The 19,046-nt window shown below is 55.5% G+C and overlaps 6 protein-coding genes across 6 annotated transcripts; 4 read left to right on the forward strand and 2 right to left on the reverse strand.

Annotated features, from left to right (window-relative positions):
* The first annotated feature begins 1,052 nt into the window (after positions 1–1,052).
* F5Z01DRAFT_86291 (family 31 glycoside hydrolase) lies at positions 1,053–3,757 on the forward strand. The gene is made up of 2 exons (XM_046267182.1): positions 1,053–1,376; positions 1,424–3,757. The coding sequence occupies exons 1-2, from the start codon at positions 1,203–1,205 to the stop codon at positions 3,596–3,598; spliced, it is 2,349 nt and encodes a 782-aa protein (XP_046118587.1). The 5' UTR covers positions 1,053–1,202; the 3' UTR covers positions 3,599–3,757.
* On the reverse strand, positions 3,680–6,976 carry F5Z01DRAFT_86259 (glycoside hydrolase family 3 protein). Its single transcript, XM_046267181.1, has 5 exons — positions 6,588–6,976; positions 5,246–6,529; positions 3,970–5,198; positions 3,826–3,912; positions 3,680–3,775 (listed from the first exon to the last, which is right to left on the reverse strand). The coding sequence occupies exons 1-5, from the start codon at positions 6,763–6,765 to the stop codon at positions 3,761–3,763; spliced, it is 2,793 nt and encodes a 930-aa protein (XP_046118588.1). The 5' UTR covers positions 6,766–6,976; the 3' UTR covers positions 3,680–3,760.
* Positions 6,977–8,098: 1,122 nt separating this feature from the next.
* On the forward strand, positions 8,099–9,505 carry F5Z01DRAFT_621378 (N-acetylglucosamine-6-phosphate deacetylase; the record flags this gene model as incomplete). Its single annotated transcript, XM_046261202.1, has 3 exons — positions 8,099–8,482; positions 8,538–9,208; positions 9,265–9,505. The coding sequence occupies 3 exons, from the start codon at positions 8,099–8,101 to the stop codon at positions 9,503–9,505; spliced, it is 1,296 nt and encodes a 431-aa protein (XP_046118589.1).
* Positions 9,506–11,085: 1,580 nt separating this feature from the next.
* F5Z01DRAFT_86402 (acid phosphatase) lies at positions 11,086–13,127 on the forward strand. The gene is made up of 4 exons (XM_046267183.1): positions 11,086–11,349; positions 11,416–12,352; positions 12,401–12,774; positions 12,827–13,127. The coding sequence occupies exons 1-4, from the start codon at positions 11,210–11,212 to the stop codon at positions 12,942–12,944; spliced, it is 1,569 nt and encodes a 522-aa protein (XP_046118590.1). The 5' UTR covers positions 11,086–11,209; the 3' UTR covers positions 12,945–13,127.
* Positions 13,044–14,624, reverse strand: F5Z01DRAFT_86446 (uncharacterized protein). Its single transcript, XM_046267185.1, has 3 exons — positions 14,332–14,624; positions 13,695–14,273; positions 13,044–13,626 (listed from the first exon to the last, which is right to left on the reverse strand). The coding sequence occupies exons 1-3, from the start codon at positions 14,509–14,511 to the stop codon at positions 13,309–13,311; spliced, it is 1,077 nt and encodes a 358-aa protein (XP_046118591.1). The 5' UTR covers positions 14,512–14,624; the 3' UTR covers positions 13,044–13,308.
* A 2,143-nt stretch (positions 14,625–16,767) lies between these two features.
* F5Z01DRAFT_86407 (uncharacterized protein) lies at positions 16,768–18,956 on the forward strand. Its single transcript, XM_046267184.1, has 3 exons — positions 16,768–17,704; positions 17,760–18,332; positions 18,381–18,956. The coding sequence occupies exons 1-3, from the start codon at positions 17,103–17,105 to the stop codon at positions 18,826–18,828; spliced, it is 1,623 nt and encodes a 540-aa protein (XP_046118592.1). The 5' UTR covers positions 16,768–17,102; the 3' UTR covers positions 18,829–18,956.
* Positions 18,957–19,046: the final 90 nt, after the last annotated feature.

Genomic DNA, 19,046 nt, shown 5'->3' on the forward strand with positions numbered 1-19,046 from the left:
GCGTGCTGAGATGGAAGAGTTCGCAGCTATCTTGCTTCACGGGAATGGCAAAGGGCCAGGCTACATCTGGCGGGCGCCCTCTCCATATAGAGGGCTAGGTCCCAAGACCGACAAGAATACCCGGCGCGGCGGTCTGGCTCAATGGAACTACATACTCCGTTGGCAAGCTTGAATTCAGCAGGCCGAATAAACTTGCAGATCGCAATCACGGAGCGATGCGCCGTCAACCTGACCACGGACCAGGGTGGTATCAGGCAAAAGCTATGCAGCCTATGCTGGATTGATTGGAGATCCCGGCACGCCGACAATCTGGGGAACTAGTTTATTACTGGGCAAGCAAGTGTTTCGCCCGGGGGAACAACATCAAGTGAGCCATTGCTCAGTGATTCGCGAGCATCACGGCATTACTATCATTGAGGACCAATGGGACCCCATTCTGGTACACACAGACCAGAGCAATCGATGATTAGCTGTTGAGACTCGCCACGGATAGGCAAAAGAGAACCATGAGGTGTAGGAGAGTATGCGTTCCTCGAGCATTTGAATCGACAGTTTCGCAGTGGGGGCACCATCGGGTCAACACACACCGAATGCCTTTGACTTTTGAGGGGAAGATGCGGGAAACAGGGGGGTAAATACGGGGGTGGAGCAAGGACTGGGGAGATGCCTATGGCGAGCTGGGAATCCCGCATCTCGTGCTTATATTTTCCCGCATCTGCATCATATCTCCAAGTCGCGCCATGCTCGCTGCTTCGAGCCTTCGTCCCACAAGATGGGGCTCGGATAAAGCAAGACGGAGAAATCGTTGGCGATGGTAGTTCAGGCTGTTCATCTTCTGGGCGTGTGACGGCAGCAGCGGATCGGCCCCAACCTGAGCGTCCGATGACCCATGGTATGATCATGGCCTGCTTCCAGCTGGTCCATCCTCTGAGAGATGGACGTGGGGTTGACGATGAGGGGCAGAAAACTTGACGTGTTCTGATATGTTGTATTCAGGGTCCACCATACGGATGGGTCGCGCATCGCTTGAGCTCAGGCTAATTCACCGTCGAGCGAAGGATCAAGTTAGTCGCGGCTACGAAACGTCAGAGTTCTAAGCTGGGGCCAGGACAACTTTTCTTCTCTGCTCAACATCCAACCTGGACCTCGCAACCGGACACAAACAACGAGCTAGACGTCTAGGCCGCCCACGAGATCTCAACATGGTCAAGCTTCGCGATGGCATGTGGCTGCCGGCCGAGGGCGTTCGGACAGAGTATGCGGAGGAAATCTACAACATCACGCCTCTTGATGGCGAGCGGGGCCTGAGTCTCCTCTGTCCCGTCGGCCAGATTCGTTCTCGCGGCAACACTCTAAACATGCCAACCGTCACTTTGGTAAGCACATGAATCGCGGGCAAATCAAATCAACTCACATCAAATAGGACGTCAGAGCCGAATTTGACGGCGTGATTTCGCTCGAGGCTGCCCATTGGCGTGGCGCCCAGAACCATGGCCCTCATTTTGACCTCTACCCCGATGGGAAGCCTTCAGTAGAGGGCAAAATCTCAAAGAACGACAAGAATGCCACAACCTTGGCTTCTGGTTCCCTCGCGGTCACCCTCGAGTCTGAGCCTCACCGGTTCGGCCTCAAGTTCCACAGCACGGACGGCGCCAAGACCCTCACAACACTGGGAGGCCGTAGCGTCGGCTTTGCCTACTCGCCGGGGCCCTCGACACCTATGCAGACGGGCGACATGCGAGACTTCAAACACTACATGTTCTTCCAGACGGGTCTCTCCGTGGGTGAGTCGGTTCACGGTCTGGGCGAGCGCTTTACAGCATGGAACAAGGTCGGCCAATCCGTCTCCCTCTGGAACGCGGACGGTGGTACCTCGAGTGATCAGGCTTATAAGAATGTCTCATTCTGGATGAGCAACCGTGGCTACGGTGTCTTCATCGACAATCCTGGGCGCGTGGATCTCGCCATCGGCAGCGAACGCACCTCCAGGGTTCAGCATTCAGTTGAGGGGCAACGGCTCAAGTGGTATGTGATCTACGGCCCTACCCCCAAGGAGGTCCTGAAAAAGTACTCTATCCTGACCGGCAAGCCTGGAAAGGTGCCGGGATGGAGTCATGGTCTCTGGCTCACCACGAGCTTCACCACAAACTACGACGAGTCCACCGTGACGTCCTTCCTCGAAGGAATGAAGAAACGCAACTCTCCAGTTGACGTATTTCATTTCGACTGCTTCTGGATGAAGGCCTTCACATGGACCGACTTTGTCTTTGACTCGGAGCGCTTCCCTGACCCCAAGGGACAGATCGCCCGCCTGAAGGAGCAAGGCCTATGCAAGAAGGTCTGCGTGTGGATCAACCCGTACATTGCCGAGCATGGCGCTGCTTTCAAGTACGCCGCGGAAAAGGGCTACCTCCTCAAGCGCAAGAACGGCGACATCTGGCAGTGGGATCTATGGCAGGCGGGCATGGGTCTGGTCGACGTGACCAACCCCGAGGCCAGGGCATGGTACACAGAGTGCCTCAATGGCCTGTTCGACCAGGGCGTAGATGCGCTCAAGACAGATTTCGGTGAGCGCATCCCGACTCTGGATGTGCAATGGCACGATAAGACGGTCGATCCTCACAAAATGCACAACTACTACGCCTTCCAGTACAATCAGCTCGTATACGAGGCCCTGCAGAAGCGCTATGGCAATGACGAGGCCGTCCTCTTTGCCAGAGCTGCTTGCGCCGGAGCCCAACGCTTCCCGCTCGTCTGGGGTGGTGACTGCGAGTCCACGCCCGAGGCCCTCGCCGAGTCTATTCGTGGTGGCCTGTCTATGGGCCTCAGCGGCTTCTCATACTGGAGCTGCGACATTGGCGGCTTCGAGGGCTCGCCCCCTCCATGGGTCTACAAGCGCTGGGTGGCCATGGGTCTTTTGTGCAGTCACAGCCGTCTGCATGGCAGCAGCTCCTATCGCGTGCCGTGGACGGTCGACAATGACGACAAGACGGAGGAGGGCTGTTCAAGGACGCTGGCCAAGTGGACGGCCTTGAAGACGAGGCTGATGCCGTACTTCTACGCCCAGGGCATGGAGTCCCGGGAAGGCGGCATTCCTCTGTCGCTACGCACGTTGGCACTTGAGTTCCCCGAGGACCCCACGGCGTGGTTTGTCGACCGTCAATTTATGGTCGGTTCGCAGATCTTAGCCGCGCCTGTGTTCGAGGAGTCTGGTGAGGTCGAGTTCTACCTCCCCAAGGGCCGGTGGACATCGTATTTTACCGGCGAGGTCAAGACCGGCCCCGGCTGGTTCAGGGAGAAGCATGCGTTCGGTACGTTGCCACTCTACGTACGCGAGGGTACCATCCTGGTGCTTGGCAACAGGAAGGAGAGTGGCGCTGTATACGAGTACAGCAAAGACGTGGAGGTAGCACTTTACGAGGTCCAGGCTGGCGACAAGACGACAGCCGTGGATTATGATGGTAATGTTCTGGGCGAGCTTGTCATCGGAGATGATGGAAAGATCAAGGATACATCGCTCCTGAAGGGCGATGTCTCTGTTAGCGAGAAGGGGCGGGATTTGAACGGCGACCCGCCTGTCTCGATTGAGTCGATTTAGAGAGGATATAACTCCAAGGGTAGTTGGACAATGCTTAGACATCAAAAATTATTATAGATTGGTTATTTGTTCATGCATTTGATGATGACTGTAGATAACCATCTGCCCCAACTAGGCATATATTCGACCACGCTTGCTGCGTTCATCCCCTATCACGGGGCGCTATGCATCAGGGAACTGCTGATAGTCAGTTGCCGAAATAATTTGGTACTGGAAAGGTGACGTACATTATCTGGAGAGTTGCTTATCTCTTCGAATGATTGCAAAATATCAAACCCCATGGCCTGCAGCGGCTCACATGTTTCGTCGACAGCCTGCTACAGAGTCAGTACGGATGGATGATCGATACGGATCAATAAGTGAGAAAGTACCCAGCTAAGCACCATACTCGAGGCCTTGTGGCTTTTTATCTGGCGCACGCCCATCAACGCCAACCCCTGGAGCGCCAACGTCGACAAGGAGCTTGGCGGTGCAATGGGCGCGAGCAAACCACCAATGTCGTCCGATCGTGAAACGAGAGGTGGAATGTGCTGCGCAAGCGGACTGCGCTGGCGGCATATGATGATGGTACCGAGCAGCATGCCAGTCGAGTCCTTTGCGCGGACGATGCCGCAGTTCGTCTTCTCCGTCAGCGCCGCGCGGTACAGCTCCAGCAACTCAGGGTTCGCGTGCGCACGGACATGGTTCAGGACGCTTTCCGCATTGTCCAGGCCGTGGATGAGATCGAAGCTAATGTTCGCGCGCTGGATACTCTGGAGCAAGCCCTCAGGCACGGTCCAGTTTCCGAGGTCGGAGATGATCATGTTGGTGAGGCGGCGGGAGAAGGAGATATCCCATCCTCCGTTGCCGAACCATTCCTTGGTGGTGTTGACGCCCCCATCGCACGGAATGCCCAGAAAAACGCCGGGGAATGACATGCCGATTTGGATCTTCTTGATTCCTTGCTTCTGCTTGAGCTTCTTGATGGCGCGACGGAGCAGGGACCGGCCGATGGAGACGTTGCGTTTGGTGGGATCGACAATGAGAGCACCAATCATGCCAGTGCCCGAAACAAAGTACGTGGCCACGAAGCCGTATAAAGCCTGTGTGCTGCTGTTTCGCACCACATAATGCGCCTCTGCGATATTGGAGTTATGCAAGGTAAAGGTCCCAGCGGTTGTCGCCTTGAGGAACGGCAAGTCGGGCGTGCTGGCGCGGTGTACCGCTCTGAGCAGAGCCTCTAGGCCAGCTCCATCTCGACCGGGGATGTATTCCTCTACAAGCCAATGCTGCCTTGCCTTGAGGACCTTTTTGCTTTTGCGGAGTGTGCCCGGAAGACTGCCGGAGGGGGTGATATCCCCAACCAAAGCCCGGACCAGAGCATGCATGGCTGTTTCAGTAAAGTCAAATGTGCAAATATACGTGCCTATCGACTTGTCCATCGCAAAATCGTAGGGCGAGCTGACGGCCACCACGATTAGCTGCTTCTTCTGCCCGCGGCTGCGAAGCATGGAACACATCATGTCGACGTGCTTTGTGAAGCCAGCTTGGTACAGATTCCTGTTGGCATCGGCCGTGACTATGACGATGCAGGATGCCCTGTTGATCAGATTCTCGTGTACTGAAATCGTTAGCACAGTGGTTGGCATGATAGATTCGCTGTCCTACCTGGTCTCACACCGTTTGCTGTATAGCTGGTGTGCAGAAGCTTTCCATTCCTTGAGCGAGCCAACTCCTTCCCAAATTCGCGGAAAACGCCCTCGCCGCTCATGATTGATCCCCTGTCGCGGTCTCTGTGCACCCAGGTGTCATGGTTTGTAGGCCGAGCTGCTTGGCCATTGACCTTGGATTCAAGTAAACTTTTCGTTAGAGACGAAGCTGGTAACGGCTTCACCAGTGGGGTAAGCAGCAGCAGCTCCTCGGAAGGATGCATACTCGCCGACAGTGGTAGAAGCTTCTCTTTGTCCCTGATGACCGTAATAGAGTCATCGTAGGCGCGCCGGGAAAGCGCCAGATGAGACGGGTGCAGTTGCGAGAGGAGCGAAACACCGGGTGGCTGGAGCGCTTTGGACCAGGATGTGCAAATAGACTTGAGGTGCAAGACTCTTCGGACTGATGTCAAGAGTCTGTTCCTGGTAATGATGCCATTCTCCACGCCAAGTTTGAGTCCCTTGAGTGCTTCCAATTGCACATCGTATGCTCGGCACAGGAGAATCAGGTCGCAGCCGGCTTCCATAGCCATGCATACTCCGTTCTGCACGCCAAGCTCGTGGCTGAGAGCCTCCATCTCCAGGCATTCTGAGATGGCGACGCCCTTGAAGCCAAGCTCGTTGCGCAAGAGATCATCGACGACCTGATCTGACAGGCATGCGTGGCTCACGTTCATCGATGGGTTGGAGATGCCGCAGCCACCGACAAACATGGCATCTAGCTTCCCCGAAGCAATGGCATTCCGAAAGGGGATAAGCGCACTGAGGTTCAGCTCTTCTAGAGTTTGTGTGATGATAGGCACATCGAGGTTAGAGCCCAGAAAGTCCAGATTTCCGTAGGAAGGGAAGTGTTTGCCACACGACGCCATTCCTGCGTCTTTGATGCCCTTAAGGGCTGAGAGGCAGTATTGAGACACCTCTTGGGGATCATCGCCCGTTGCCCTCACGCCTAGAGGCTGGTAGCGCGCATTGTTGAGGACATCTAGAACGGGACCTAACATGAGGTTCACACCACACGCCGATATCTCGGTAGCTGTCGCCTTGGTCACCTCGTAGGCTAGTTCAGGGTGTCCCGTGGCCGCGACGCCCATGGCACTGGGGAACTGGCAGACATAGTCCTCGTCGAACAGACTGTTGACACCGCCATTCTCCTGATCCAACGCAATGAGCAGCGGATAGGGGTGTCCAGCATTCTTTGCAATGGTCTGCAGCTCCTGGACCAGCTTTGCGGTCTGGTGCGCCGCTGTGTCGACAGTCAGCGTTGGTCGCAGCGATCAACAAGACACTAAGAGAAGACTCACATTTCAGGTTCTTCGCGGTCAGGATGATGGAGCCAAGATGATGATCTTCGATCAAGCTCCTGATCTGCGGGGTCACTTCAGTGCCGTCCCATCCCATGATGAGGGACTGCCCTATAGCCCTGCACCATTGCTCTGTCAGCTGCGGTCCGTTGTGACTCTCTAGTTCCAGATCAAGCATCGTCCCCTAGAGTGAGCTAGGAGGTTTTTTTGGGCAGTAGCCAAACAGGTTCAGCGGTGAAAGCCCCCTCGGAGCCATCATCCTAGAGAATCATGAACTGTATTCTTCTACGTACCAGTCCGCATCCTGCCACAGTGGGTCCAAATCGACATGATTGGCATCATTATTGATAGCCATGTTGGCACGCGCGGTCTTGGGGGCCAACTGAAGCGATAGCGACGCCGTGAATGGTGTGGTCACGTTATCACAGGCATAGTAGTCGCCAGCTGCTACCCAGGCAGGGGCTACAAGATCCCTGAGCAGATGGGCTCAGCTCGGAAGTAGCTGGTATCCTGGGTCTGGAGTCGTGCGCATGCGTGAATGACAGCAGCAGGAGCCTGGCAAGATGCGCGAATTGAGGTAACGATGAGAGCTTCAGCGTAATGTTGGATCATGTCGCTATGCGCCTCGACGACCAGGTGTCCATGTCGTCTCGACTCGAGTCGACTGGAGCGTCCGTGCCAGGCTCCAGTCCCGCCGTAGGGAAGACCGTGCGGGTAAGGCCTAATCACTGCGAGTGCCGCCTATCTATCCGCTCGTTTGCACAGTGTTTGCCTGGGCTTCGCTGCTGGCCGCGGACGAATATGGAAGGCGGTGTGGGTGTCGGCTAGGTGCGGCTCGCAGTTCTGATTGGCGCCGACTGGACCCCTGCGAGTAATTGCCAGGGAGGGAAGGCACAAAGGTGGAACCAGCCAGTCCCATTAGTCCCTTCCAGTTCTGACGTCCTGTTCCAACGTTACATGTGGGAATTTTGGGGCCGACTGTGCACACTGGCATGTGAGTCCTCCTGATCATTCGCGAAGATGTCCAGTCAGCGGATCTGGCTCGAGTGGTACCGACCAAGCCTGAGCAACCGCTCTGTCATGTTACACACGTTGTGTTCGCTTCTCGCCTCCAGCCGTGTGGGTTCCTGTTGTCAGGCTGCTAACCTGCCTCATCGCCGCGTGTGAGGGTGCGCCGAACATGTCAACTCCGCGCGTGGAATTGTTCTCGATGTCAGTTTTGGAGGCTCCCATGGCACCAGCCAGCTCAACCCTCCATCGCCCAATAAGGTTATGCCGGCTCCTTTGCGAGCCAACGTGGGCCAAGCTGTTGCCATCATCATCCGCCGTAGAGACCAAGAAATCCTACTAGTACCGCAGTTCTTGCTGCTGCGTCTCTTGGTGTCGCTCTTGTTCTTGCTATGGAGTGACAACAGAACCTCAGTCGGGCGTGCAGTCCTACCAGCCCAAACATCTCATATCAAATCATCCCCAAAGATCTATCTGCCCTGGCAGCAGTCCCACCCTCAACAATGCCGATTGCTCTCTCGCCACCAACCCGGCCACAGAACGGCCTCACTAAATTCACCAACTGCCGTCTTTTGAGAGGCGACAAGCTGGTTGATGAGGATCTTTGGGTCAGCTCTGTCTCGGGAAAGGTTATTCACAGCCAAGCATCTTTCTACGATGAGCTGGTGCTACCCGACAAGACAATCAACCTGGGTGGTCGCATTGTTGCGCCAGGCATGATTGAGTGCCAGCTCAACGGTGCCTTTGGCTTCAACTTTTCCACCTTGCTGGATGACATGAGCCAGTATGGCAAAAAGGTCAAAGAAGTCAACCGCTTGCTGGTACAGACGGGTGTGACGTCGTACCTCCCCACAATCACGAGTCAGCGCCCGGAGCTTTACCAAAAGGTATGCTCACCTTCGCGCGACGCGTACTATGGGACTATTCTGACACTCGAGGCAGGCATTACCGCATCTGGGGCCGTCAGGACGCAACCGCGTGGCTGAGGACGGAGCTGAATCGCTGGGTGCGCACTGCGAGGGCCCCTTTCTCAGCCCCTCCAAGAATGGCGTCCACAATGTAGACGTGATGAGGGAGGCGCACACCTTTGCCGACCTGGAAGAATGCTACGGGGCGGAGAACCTCAACGCCAGCGGTGAGGACGGTGTGATACCTGTCAAAATGGTCACGGCCGCACCTGAGAGAGGCCAGATGATGAGCCTCATCCCCGAGCTCAGGTCAAAGGGCATCATCTACTCCATCGGCCATTCAGAAGCTACCTATGAGGACGCCTCGGCCGCTGTGGGCAAGGGCGCTACCATGATCACACACCTGTTCAATGCCATGCGGCCACTTCACCACCGCAACCCTGGAATCTTTGGTGTGTTGGGCATTGCCGAGAGCCAGGAGAGGCCCTTTTTTGGCATCATCTCGGACGGCATCCACCTGCACCCGACCACAATCAAAATCGCTTTCAATGCCCATCCCGATGGCTTCATTCTGGTCACAGATGCAATGCATCTCGTTGGCCTGCCTGACGGGGCGTATCCGTGGACCAACGGCGAGAAAATGTGCAACATCGTAAAGAAGGGATCCACGCTGATGCTAGAGAACTCTGACACCATCGCAGGAAGGTAAGTGCCCGAACCCTGAAGCGAGAGAAAAACACCGGCTAAGACAAGACTTGCAGCTCCATCACTCTGATTGAATGTGTGAATAACTTCCTGCGCTGGACCGGCTCGAGTATCCCGTTGGCTCTGAAGGCGGTGACCTCGACGCCAGCGGCCATGCTGGGGCTCGAGGGCGTCAAGGGGTCTCTTGAGCCTGGTGCCGACGCAGATCTTGTCATATTCTCCGAAGAGAGTGTTGATGGCTCCAGCCAGCTCGCAGTCGACGAAGTGTGGAAGTTTGGGACCCGCATCATGACATGAAGGAGATCGACGAGTTGGGAAGTTGTCTAGCAGCGATCGTCACACGCGCGCATATGCACCCCGTTCCGGGAGGAAACATGAGCAGAGTTAACGTTAGACTACGGTAGGAGCATAGACGGCATGAATGCTCTCGGTAATCATCTAGAACAGTAGCGTCCCATGCATTAATGTGTGCTTGTATGCACCTGCAGACGCCACCAAACTAGCTGAATTACGTTGTATTAGGGCGTATTGTCACACTCGGATGTGTCTGTTTCAAACACTACGTACTACGTACCAGGCATTAGTCGGCTAGTGTGCCTCAGATAACAAACCGCAGCTGCTTTATCTTTTTATCACCAAAGTCATCACGGAATACTGGGTCTACTCAGATAAGACGCATTGCCGCGCAGCTTATCTCTTCCGAGCCACATGATTCGAAGAAGGACACAAAGCGAAGGATCTAGAGGTATCTGATTGGGGACGGCCCAGACAAACGCCTGATATGGATAACGTGTTTCTCAAAATGCAACCCCACTGACACTACCACGACCCTGATCGACAGCGCAAACCGCGGACAAAAGGAAACACCTCGTCTGCAGAGGTTGCAGACAGTCGGCCGCCCGCTTCACTAGGAACCTTGCTATGGACTCACGATCGCATCTTTCGGTCGCCTACTTAGGTCATGAGATGATTGTAGTGTCGTGGGCTGGAGACACTTCTTCAGAAGCACAGACGGGCGACTAATGCGCCTAGGTGCTATCGTAGTGGAGGACTGTGGGGTCGACAGGGCGAGCTGCCGTTGCAGTGTGACAAAGCCGTCTGGCTTGAAACGGGCCAGCTGACCGGCGTCTTTCTCGAAGAGGCTGCCAAGGTGATCCTTCTCGTTCGGTTTGGGGCTTGGAGACTGGAGTTGGAACTTGGAGCGGGACGGGATGGAGCGCGAACCGGACGTGCATGTCTCGTCTGGCGACATGGACATGGACATCGGAAGCGCTAGCACTACTAGGTGACTAATTAGTGTGCTGAAGAGACTTGTCGCCCGCTGAGCAATCTCCTCCAGCTTGCCTACGATACTATCCAAAAGGCCTGTGAGAAACCCCTGTAGTTTCGGGCTGTTTGGTGGCGCTGTTTCCCTCTCCCCCGCTAATCTATCCCCCGCCTCGTGCTGGAGCGGCCAATCGACTCCAGTCCTCCATTCTAGGCCAGAACCAGTACTTATTAGTGCCCAGTCATGGCACTCCCCCCATCAGGCTAGTCTCAGCATCGGCCGTGGCCCGTGGAGGGTTCATGTCCCTGCTCACCACCTGGACGGCTGGACCGAGCTCACGAGGCTTCTCCAGACTCCAGCCCAGTCCTTCCATTCATTCTTCGACTCATCTGTCGCAATTGATCTGGCTCACACTCCTCCAGCCCACGTTCACGTTCCACCGCACGAGACACTTGCGCTTGTCGACCTACGTATACATAATTTGACTTCCTCTGTCATTTGTGCCAACTGCCATTCCGCCAGCGACGACACTCTCCCTGCGCGGCCTTGTCGGCAGCACGTGTGGTGAGGTGAAGTGGCTTGCCCAGGCCCAAGCATTGTCACTCTCAGCTCCACAGCTGCACATCACACTCTAGAGCCTCTCGACTGCGACAAGTAGCCATTCTCCAGCGACGCGGTTCAAGCATCAGCAGGGCAGGGGGAGAACGTCGCTCACACGCGACCGCTACGATGCCATGGCAGCCTTCAACTCCATGCCGCCCATGTCGTCTGGCGCTCCTGACGGGATGCACCACCATCAGCACCACATGATGACCCACCAGCCCGATCTCAACGGCATGCATTTCGAGGATGCTATCTTTGAGGACGCTTTACTGTAAGTCGAAAAGTCAAGAACTCAAGCCGCGCTGGCTCGACAGCCGTTGCTGAATGAATAAAACAGAGAGAGCGGCGCTCTTCCGCACATACCCTTCACTCCATCATACGACTTTGACAACTTTGCAACCACCTTTGAAGATCCCTTCCAATACTCGGCGGCAAGAGCCTTTGAACCGCCCCCCAACCCAGCCAACGTCAACGATGAAGCTTCCCCGCAGGAGCTCGACAACAAGCTCTTGGGCTTCTCCGAACCCACAGTATCAGCAACAGTACTTGACGAGGTGGGCAACATTGGCGAGACGAACATGTCTGCCGAATTATACGGCATGTTCTTTGTCGCCGAGGACGTGTTTGGAGCTGAGAGTACGGGTCGGCCTCTGGAATTGACATGCTATCGCCGGAACTTGTGGCAATGCACGGGGCAGATCACATTGCCACGAATTATTTCACATATGATTGACGAAAAGGGCCGGCAAATACCGTTGATGGACTTGTCAGCGACTATCACGGCCGTTGAATCTATCGAAGGCAAACCGACAGAAATCATCTCGATCCCTTGGAAGAGTTCCAATCCTCAAGCGCCAGAAGAGTCGAAAGTGGCCGGACCACCACCCAGTCTTTCGCTCGACTTGGCATCTGGCCAGGAGCTGGACGCCAACCGAGTGGCCCTGCCTGTTTCTTGGAAGCGTCTCCAGTTCAAGCACGCGACGGCGAACAATGGACGACGCAAAGGCCTGCAGCAGCACTACGTGGTCCAAATCAGCCTTTTGGGGAATACAAAGGCGGGCGAGACCATCACCATCGCGGAGATCAGGTCAGGTCCCGTGATTGTGCGTGGGCGAAGCCCGAGGAACTTTGACAGTCGCAAGGATGTTCCTCTGACGGGTGATAAGAGACTCGAGAGGAGGAACACCGCGGGCTCCGCCGATCAGATGATCAAGACTGAGAGAGATGCCTTCCAGGCAAGCCTACAGAAGCCACAGTCCTTGGGAGCGGTGCCGGTGAGTTATGCAGGAAACCTGCCTTCCCAGTCCAATACTGACCAAAAGGCACGGCAGAGCAACGAATGGGTGACGCCACAGCCTTTCACACAGCCTAGTCAGGGCTCGCATCCCGCGAAACGTATGGCTATCTCACCCACAGTGGCGAAACCGCCCGTCCCTGGCTGGTCAAGGGACTCAGCGAGCTCTTTCAAGCAGGGCCCTAATGCAGCACAAGCGATGAAAGCGGCACGGAACAGTACCTCGGCACCTATCAACTTGTCCCTCTCTGACGACGAGAGAAGCCCGAACCGCTCGAGCGCCGAGCTACCAAGCCCGCATGCAGGCAAGATCCAAGCCGTACCCGGGCTGGCACCAGGAAGCAGTCCACCCGAGGAAGAAGACCCCCTCTACGAGTACTTCCCTCTGAGCGTGGACGATTGGTAAGTCGTTCGGTGCTACATGCATCATCCTGCAGGTGCTAATGTCTCGTAGGATGCCACCGGTTGACGCGGTGTACCGACCTCACGTCGTTCACCATACCATTGTACCGCCTGAGGTCAAGGCGCAGCAGGTGCAGAGCAAGACAAAGCGATACTTTGTTGTCGAATGATTCCGAGTTCAGTTATTGTCTTGGTGCCGTATGGAGAGAGAAATATGGACTGCACATGTACCATACACGCATCAGCGTTGATTTCGAGAATGGCGTGAATGGAGCCATTGTGTTGTATACTGATTATACCCCGGCAAAGATGGCAGCCTAGTTGGTTTCTGGTGAATCTCTAACTGCAGATTTATTCACTGCTTCGTTCTGCGATGCGTGCCACTCTCGCTCGCAAGAGCCTGAGAATGTTGGAGTCTTGTAGGCAATTTTCCACGACTGACATGAACAAAAAGTATGCTGACAATTTCTATTTTTAAGCATGTTCCAACGACTGATGTGCGCTATGGACAGTATCCTCCTACTCCTTCGACTCCTAAGCAGCAATGCCCGCCGGCCTCAACACCTGCTCATCAGGGTTGGGTGTCAGCCGGTTGTTCAGCGCCGGCTCTGGTATCCTCGATGCCATCCTGTCGGGCACAAGCTCTGGTGAAACAGACCGCACGGGGTACTCGGTCGCCGGCGTCGCGCGAAGCAAGCGCGACGTTGTGGGCTGTGGTGCCAAGATTGTGGGCGACGAGACTTCATCCACATGGGTCTTCGGGACGCTGGCAGCGTTGCCGGTGCGCACCTTGGAAGGCAGGATCTGCTCGAAACCTTGCTCGAGCGCCACCTTTTCGATGCTTTTGAAGTACTACGTGAAGAAGTCAGCAAGACCGAACACATTTGCGCGAAGGGTGGGGTGTTGGGGTGGAATTCTACCTTGACGGTCTTGACTTGCAGCTCTGCGGTCGCATCCTCATCCACGACAATCATGGGATGGGGGTGCAGCTGTAGGCTCGACAGTGTCCACATGTGGTTTACCCCTTGCTCGATACACCTCTGCAGCGCCAGCGACTTGCGTTGGCCGAGGATGATGACGACCACCTCGCGCGCCTCGAGCACCGTCTGCACGCCAACGGTCAAGGCCATGCGAGGTACCTTGTTGACATCGTTGTCGAAGAACCTTGAGTTGGCCAGAATTGTGTCATAGGCCAGGGTCTTCACCCTCGTGCGGCTGGCCAAGCTCGAGCCGGGCTCGTTGAAGGCAATGTGGCCGTCCTCGCCGATACCAGCAAGGAAGAGGTCGATGCCACCGACGGCCCTGATGGCCTCCTCGTAGGCAATGCATTCCGCCTCGAGGTTCGGGGCGTTGCCGTTGAGGATATGCACGTTGGACGGGTGGATGTTGACGTGGGAGAAAAAGTGCTTCCACATGAAGGAGTGGTACGACTCGGGATGGTCGCGAGGGATCCCTACGTACTCGTCCATGTTGAAGGTGACGACATTCTCAAAGGAGATCTACATGCGGTTGTCAGAACATGCGTGGTTGCACAGGGGCGAGGATCGGCAAACATACATGACCAGCCTTGTACTTCTCCACGAGCATGCGGTAGACGATGAGAGGGCTTGAACCAGTGGGCAAGCCCAGCACGAAGGGGTTCTGCGGAGACGGGTTGAACGCCTTGATACGGTCGACGACATACTGTGCGACGTAGGCACTCGACGCCTCGGCATCGTCACGGATGATAAGTCTCATGGTGGCGGCGGTGGTCTTGAAGAGAGGCTTGTCCTTGTGTCCTGAAGAGGACTAGTGTGATATGCAAGCAAGGGAAGAGGAAGAAGGGGTATATAATAGGGATAAACGTCACTTGTTGTCTGGATGAGATGCTTGAAAGATCGAGGGAGAGGCCAGAAAGATAGTAGAGAGAAGAGCGAGGCGCTGGGTATAATAAGACGTGGACTTGCAAGCATATACGTCACGGAATGGACGGATTTGATAGCAGAGGGCCCCATGATCGAACCCCCCATAACCCATTTTGCCTCTTCTGGTGCGTGTACTATCAGTCACTCGCGCAACGAGTCGAGACGACTCGTCAAGAATCCTTGAATCGCTTCGCCAATGTACGCCCTGGTATGACAGCGCCAACGTTGACCACGGAGTGGTGCGTTCACATAGTGGACGAGCCAGATTCGGAAAGGGGATGGGGGAGATGATGGGGGCGGGATGGAACGTAACTGCACTGACGTTGGAGGATGGTCCACCTTGCGGGATCCCCTGGGAACCGCAAAGTAACATGTTGTCTGTTGCAATTCTACAATTCTCCGTCAGGTGATTCTTGCGAATGATACGATTGGTTCTGGTAGGCATTAGATAGGTGAGATCTCAAGTCGGACTCGAGCATCGAAGAGCCTCACCGTGACGACAGGATCCGGAAGTTCCGATTCTGGTCAGACCCAGCTTCGGTGAGACGTCGTTCCACAGCAACGAGAGTGATTTACTACGATGATGATGGGAAGGATTTTTCAGAAAATGTTCCTTCGTGGCCCTGAGCAGCCGTGGCTGTAGCAAATTAGGATCCCACGTGGCTGGCACAAGAGCACCTTGTCGCAAGATACCAGACTCAACTTGGATTGCGACGCTTGTTGGACAAGTGGAACGAGATATAGAGATGCACTTAAACGAAAAAGTCGAGACTGTGTTAGAAGGGACTTGCCTGATTTATACATCATGTTTCGATCCTTTGATAAGTCGTCCTGGACCAAATCCTGGCAGAGGCTGAGCACGGTTTATGGTGGTGAAGCAAGCAGTTGTCTACATGTACGATAACGGGCATGAGATGTAACCCTATCGGCGGTAGCACAGACACTAGTCCAACCGGCTGATCACTTGGATGCTTCTGCTTGAGATTGGCGATTTTGGCCAAGTGCGCAAGAGTAAGGTATCTCATGTTGGTGAGTGATCTCGTCTGGCGGCAGAATAATAATTAAGGATCATAAAGCAGACACAATAGGCCGCCATTGCACTAACATTTAATTGATGCTCGGCGGGGTCCAGTCATCACTGTCATTAGCACAGCCCCACCCTTCCCGCCTCAGGCAGGGCCCAGCCGCCCAGGCTGCCCGCCGCGTTGCGTGCGCCTCCGCTTGCCACCACCATCTCGCAACGTTACAACCGCAGCCTCCACTTCTCACGCTCCAGTCCGTCTCGCTCTCTGCCGGCCTTCAGTCCCCTTTGCGCGTCTGATTCCTCCAGTCGCTGTCCACCTTCTCGACCACCACAGCGCGTCAAAGACCAGCGCTTGTAGCAGCATGGCTCCCTGGGCTGCAGTGGCTGGAGCCATTGCCCACAGCCATGGACACCATGTCTGAGCGCACTTTTCCGTTTTCCTTCCTTACATGCGGGTGTCCTGGGTGATGCCGCATGCGTCGTCCCCTGAAGTCCACCTCTCAGCAGACCGCGTGCGACGTTAAGCTGGATCGAATCTCAACGACGCTAGCATCACCGCCACGAGGACCCCTGGACCAACGAGTCTACGCGCACGGATACTCCATGCTGTGCGCGCTTCCACCGCACGCCAGCCAGTCTGTAACGTCGGCTCAGACCGCCAACTGCCTGATTCGCGTCCAGATCGCGCCCCGGCAGTGGCCTGCCTTTGCTCTATACTACCTAACTTAGCCTACCTGCTTCCATCGACTGGCGAGCCGCCCTGGCGAAGGCTGCGCTGTGTCTTTGCTGTGCTGTCGCTGCATCCGGGGCATGTTTCATTCTCCTCAAGGACCTCGTATAGAAGCTGATCTTTGCACTTGTCGAGGTTCCTACCCAAGGTGGAGAGACGTTTCGTACCCGTGGATCCGTCAAGCGCCCATCCTACACCGTTGAGCCTCGTCTCCAAACGCCATATCCTACCTGCTACCTTGGATCAGGGAGACTCTGTTGTACCGTGTCGTTGGGACGTGCGTTCGCGGATGTTTTCTCTCCCTCTCTCCTCTCGTCTTTTACACCGTTGCGGTCAACCACACCCCTAGAGAGACTACTGTTCATTTACGACCGAAGAAACAGCGAGAGGCATACAGCCAACTGCGACCATCAGGCCTTCTCCCATGCTACAGCGCCATTCAGAGCTTCTGTTGTTGTAACACCCTTGCTCGGACCTCCTCTGCGTGTCGGTTGTTGGAGTATGCCGTAAGCCGATCGATCTGGCTTTGATACTATTTACTTCCCTATCCTGTCCCGCGACTTGAAGTTGGCCCTTTACTCCCGCCACGCTCGACTGCGTTGCCCCTCCACCCTTTACCATATCAACACTACCAACTCTGTCCGCCAACCTGCAGCCACTCGTTTCTGCCATGGCGTCGTTTCGGAAAGTCGTCCTGGCTGCCATAGTGAAGAGCCTGCTACGGGGCAAGTCACTGATTCAAGCCATATTGGCCTACTGGGTGAGCCCACTGGCGTTTGAAGAGGGCAAAAAGGGACATATCGGCGCTGCGGGTCATCGACTATCGACGAAGACCCTGGATGAGTTTCTCAAGGAGGCAGAGGCCGCGCTGTTGGGCCCCATCAGCGGAGATGGCCTCACGCGACTCTCGACGGAGCTGAAGAAGCAATTCCTGGAGCGCTTACAGTCCGACCTGGAGTGTATGCTGCCGTCGTATAGCCATCAGCTACCTACCGGTAAAGAGGCTGGCCAGTATCTCGCGCTTGATGTTGGTGGCTCAACATTGCGCGTGGCGGTAGTGGAACTCGGCCCAGGTGAGACTGGACAACAAGAGAGCAAGATTCTTCGGTTTCGAAACTTTAGGATCGACAAGCCCATCAAGGACCTGGAGGGGGTGGCTTTCTTTGACTGGATGGCGGCGAGGATAGTGGAAACCGTGTCGACGGACATGAAGCGGGAGCACAGCCCTGATCAGCCTCTACCTATGGCGCTGGCCTGGAGCTTTCCTATCGAGTATGTGCTGCCATTTTTGTTCCTACTGCTCAAGCCACATATTGACCCACAGCAGGCAAACATCGTTAGGCGCCGGCAAGCTTCAGGCTATGGGCAAGGGATTCATGGCGAACAAGGGCCTCATCGGCCAGGACCTGGGCGAGATTGTCGCAGCGGCTTGCAAGCAGCAGAGGCTGGACGTCGAAGTTGAGGCCATCATCAACGACTCGAGCGCGTGTCTGCTCTCGCAGGCGTATACACACCCATCGACGCGCTTCGGTCTTATTCTAGGGACAGGTCTGAACGTTGCCGTCTACCTCCCCACCACACTCATTGGTCGACAAAAGTTTGGCACACGGCCCGTTGGCTGGTTCGATCGAGCGAGCCATGTCATTGTGAATACGGAGTTGGGCATGTTTGGGAAGGACATTCTGCCCATCACGAGGTGGGACCGCCAACTACTGGATGGCCACCCGCGACCAGATTTCCAGCCCGTGGAGCATCTCTCAAGCGGCATGTATCTCGGTGAGATTGCGCGCTTTGCCCTGATCGAGGCCATCGAGACCACAGGTCTTTTTGGTGGAGTGGTGCCAGCATCGCTCACGACGCCTTATTCCTTGAGTACGGAGACGCTGTCCATCGTGGAGAGGTATGTATCCTGTCGAGGCGTCAGAGATCTTGTGCTAACAGTCATCAGCGATGAGTCCAGCGATCTATCACACGCGAAGCAAGTTTTCGCCGAACGACATCCGGCATCACACCAGCCCACGACTTCGGATCTCTTCGGTTTGCGTGCACTAGCCTCATACGTGTCCATCCGCTCGAGTGCCCTTGTCGCGACGTGCGTCTACACCCTGTGGGACATTCGATTAGAAAGCCACAAGGCCTACGTCGAGAGTCTCCCTGTTGCGTCGCCCGAGCGGACTGCTGCCGCGTCAGATCTCCAACTTGGCAAGACCATGGTTGCGTTCAACGGCAGCGTGATCGAGCAATACCCAAACTACCTGGGCAACTGCCAGCGCTTTGCCAACGATCTCGTGCTGGCCAACGGGTCCTCGCAAGCCGGGACAATCGAGCTGGTGCCAGCAAAGGAAAGCTCACTTATTGGTGCGGCGGTGGCCTCGGCGTGTGTAAAAGGTGCTTAATGATGTGATGACCGGTGGTTGATAAATTGGCTTGAAACATATACATACTTTAGCGGCACATGCTTGAACTTCTAGGTTAATTAAAAACAACTAGTACATATATCCTTGATCAGAAACTTATTCTACACTACAGTTCAATTTTCCCTGTGAATCGCGCCGCATCTTCAAGACTAAGGTAACAACAGAGCCGCGGCCTGAGCCTGAGATCATGCAGGTGG

The sequence above is a fragment of the Emericellopsis atlantica genome, assembly GCF_019669845.1.
Source record: "Emericellopsis atlantica unplaced genomic scaffold F5Z01scaffold_12, whole genome shotgun sequence".
Lineage (NCBI taxonomy): Eukaryota > Fungi > Ascomycota > Sordariomycetes > Hypocreales > Bionectriaceae > Emericellopsis > Emericellopsis atlantica.

Excerpts from the sequence above, each read along its gene's own strand:
- F5Z01DRAFT_86402 (XM_046267183.1), top strand. The coding sequence starts at position 11,210 with ATGGCAGCCTTCAACTCCATGCCGCCCATGTCGTCTGGCGCTCCTGAC. Across the intron at positions 12,353-12,400 it reads AGTCCTTGGGAGCGGTGCCG|GCACGGCAGAGCAACGAATG; the intron begins GTGAGTTATGCA and ends ACTGACCAAAAG. Across the intron at positions 12,775-12,826 it reads CCTCTGAGCGTGGACGATTG|GATGCCACCGGTTGACGCGG; the intron begins GTAAGTCGTTCG and ends AATGTCTCGTAG.
- F5Z01DRAFT_86259 (XM_046267181.1), bottom strand. The coding sequence starts at position 6,765 with ATGCTTGATCTGGAACTAGAGAGTCACAACGGACCGCAGCTGACAGAG. Across the intron at positions 6,530-6,587 it reads GACCGCGAAGAACCTGAAAT|CGGCGCACCAGACCGCAAAG; the intron begins GTGAGTCTTCTC and ends CTGTCGACACAG. Across the intron at positions 3,913-3,969 it reads CGAGTATGGTGCTTAGCTGG|GCTGTCGACGAAACATGTGA; the intron begins GTACTTTCTCAC and ends ACTCTGTAGCAG.
- F5Z01DRAFT_86291 (XM_046267182.1), top strand. The coding sequence starts at position 1,203 with ATGGTCAAGCTTCGCGATGGCATGTGGCTGCCGGCCGAGGGCGTTCGG. Across the intron at positions 1,377-1,423 it reads ACATGCCAACCGTCACTTTG|GACGTCAGAGCCGAATTTGA; the intron begins GTAAGCACATGA and ends CACATCAAATAG.
- F5Z01DRAFT_86407 (XM_046267184.1), top strand. The coding sequence starts at position 17,103 with ATGGCGTCGTTTCGGAAAGTCGTCCTGGCTGCCATAGTGAAGAGCCTG. Across the intron at positions 17,705-17,759 it reads GCCTGGAGCTTTCCTATCGA|GCAAACATCGTTAGGCGCCG; the intron begins GTATGTGCTGCC and ends GACCCACAGCAG. Across the intron at positions 18,333-18,380 it reads ACGCTGTCCATCGTGGAGAG|CGATGAGTCCAGCGATCTAT; the intron begins GTATGTATCCTG and ends AACAGTCATCAG.
- F5Z01DRAFT_86446 (XM_046267185.1), bottom strand. The coding sequence starts at position 14,511 with ATGAGACTTATCATCCGTGACGATGCCGAGGCGTCGAGTGCCTACGTC. Across the intron at positions 14,274-14,331 it reads AGAAGTACAAGGCTGGTCAT|ATCTCCTTTGAGAATGTCGT; the intron begins GTATGTTTGCCG and ends AACCGCATGTAG. Across the intron at positions 13,627-13,694 it reads TGCAAGTCAAGACCGTCAAG|TACTTCAAAAGCATCGAAAA; the intron begins GTAGAATTCCAC and ends TTCTTCACGTAG.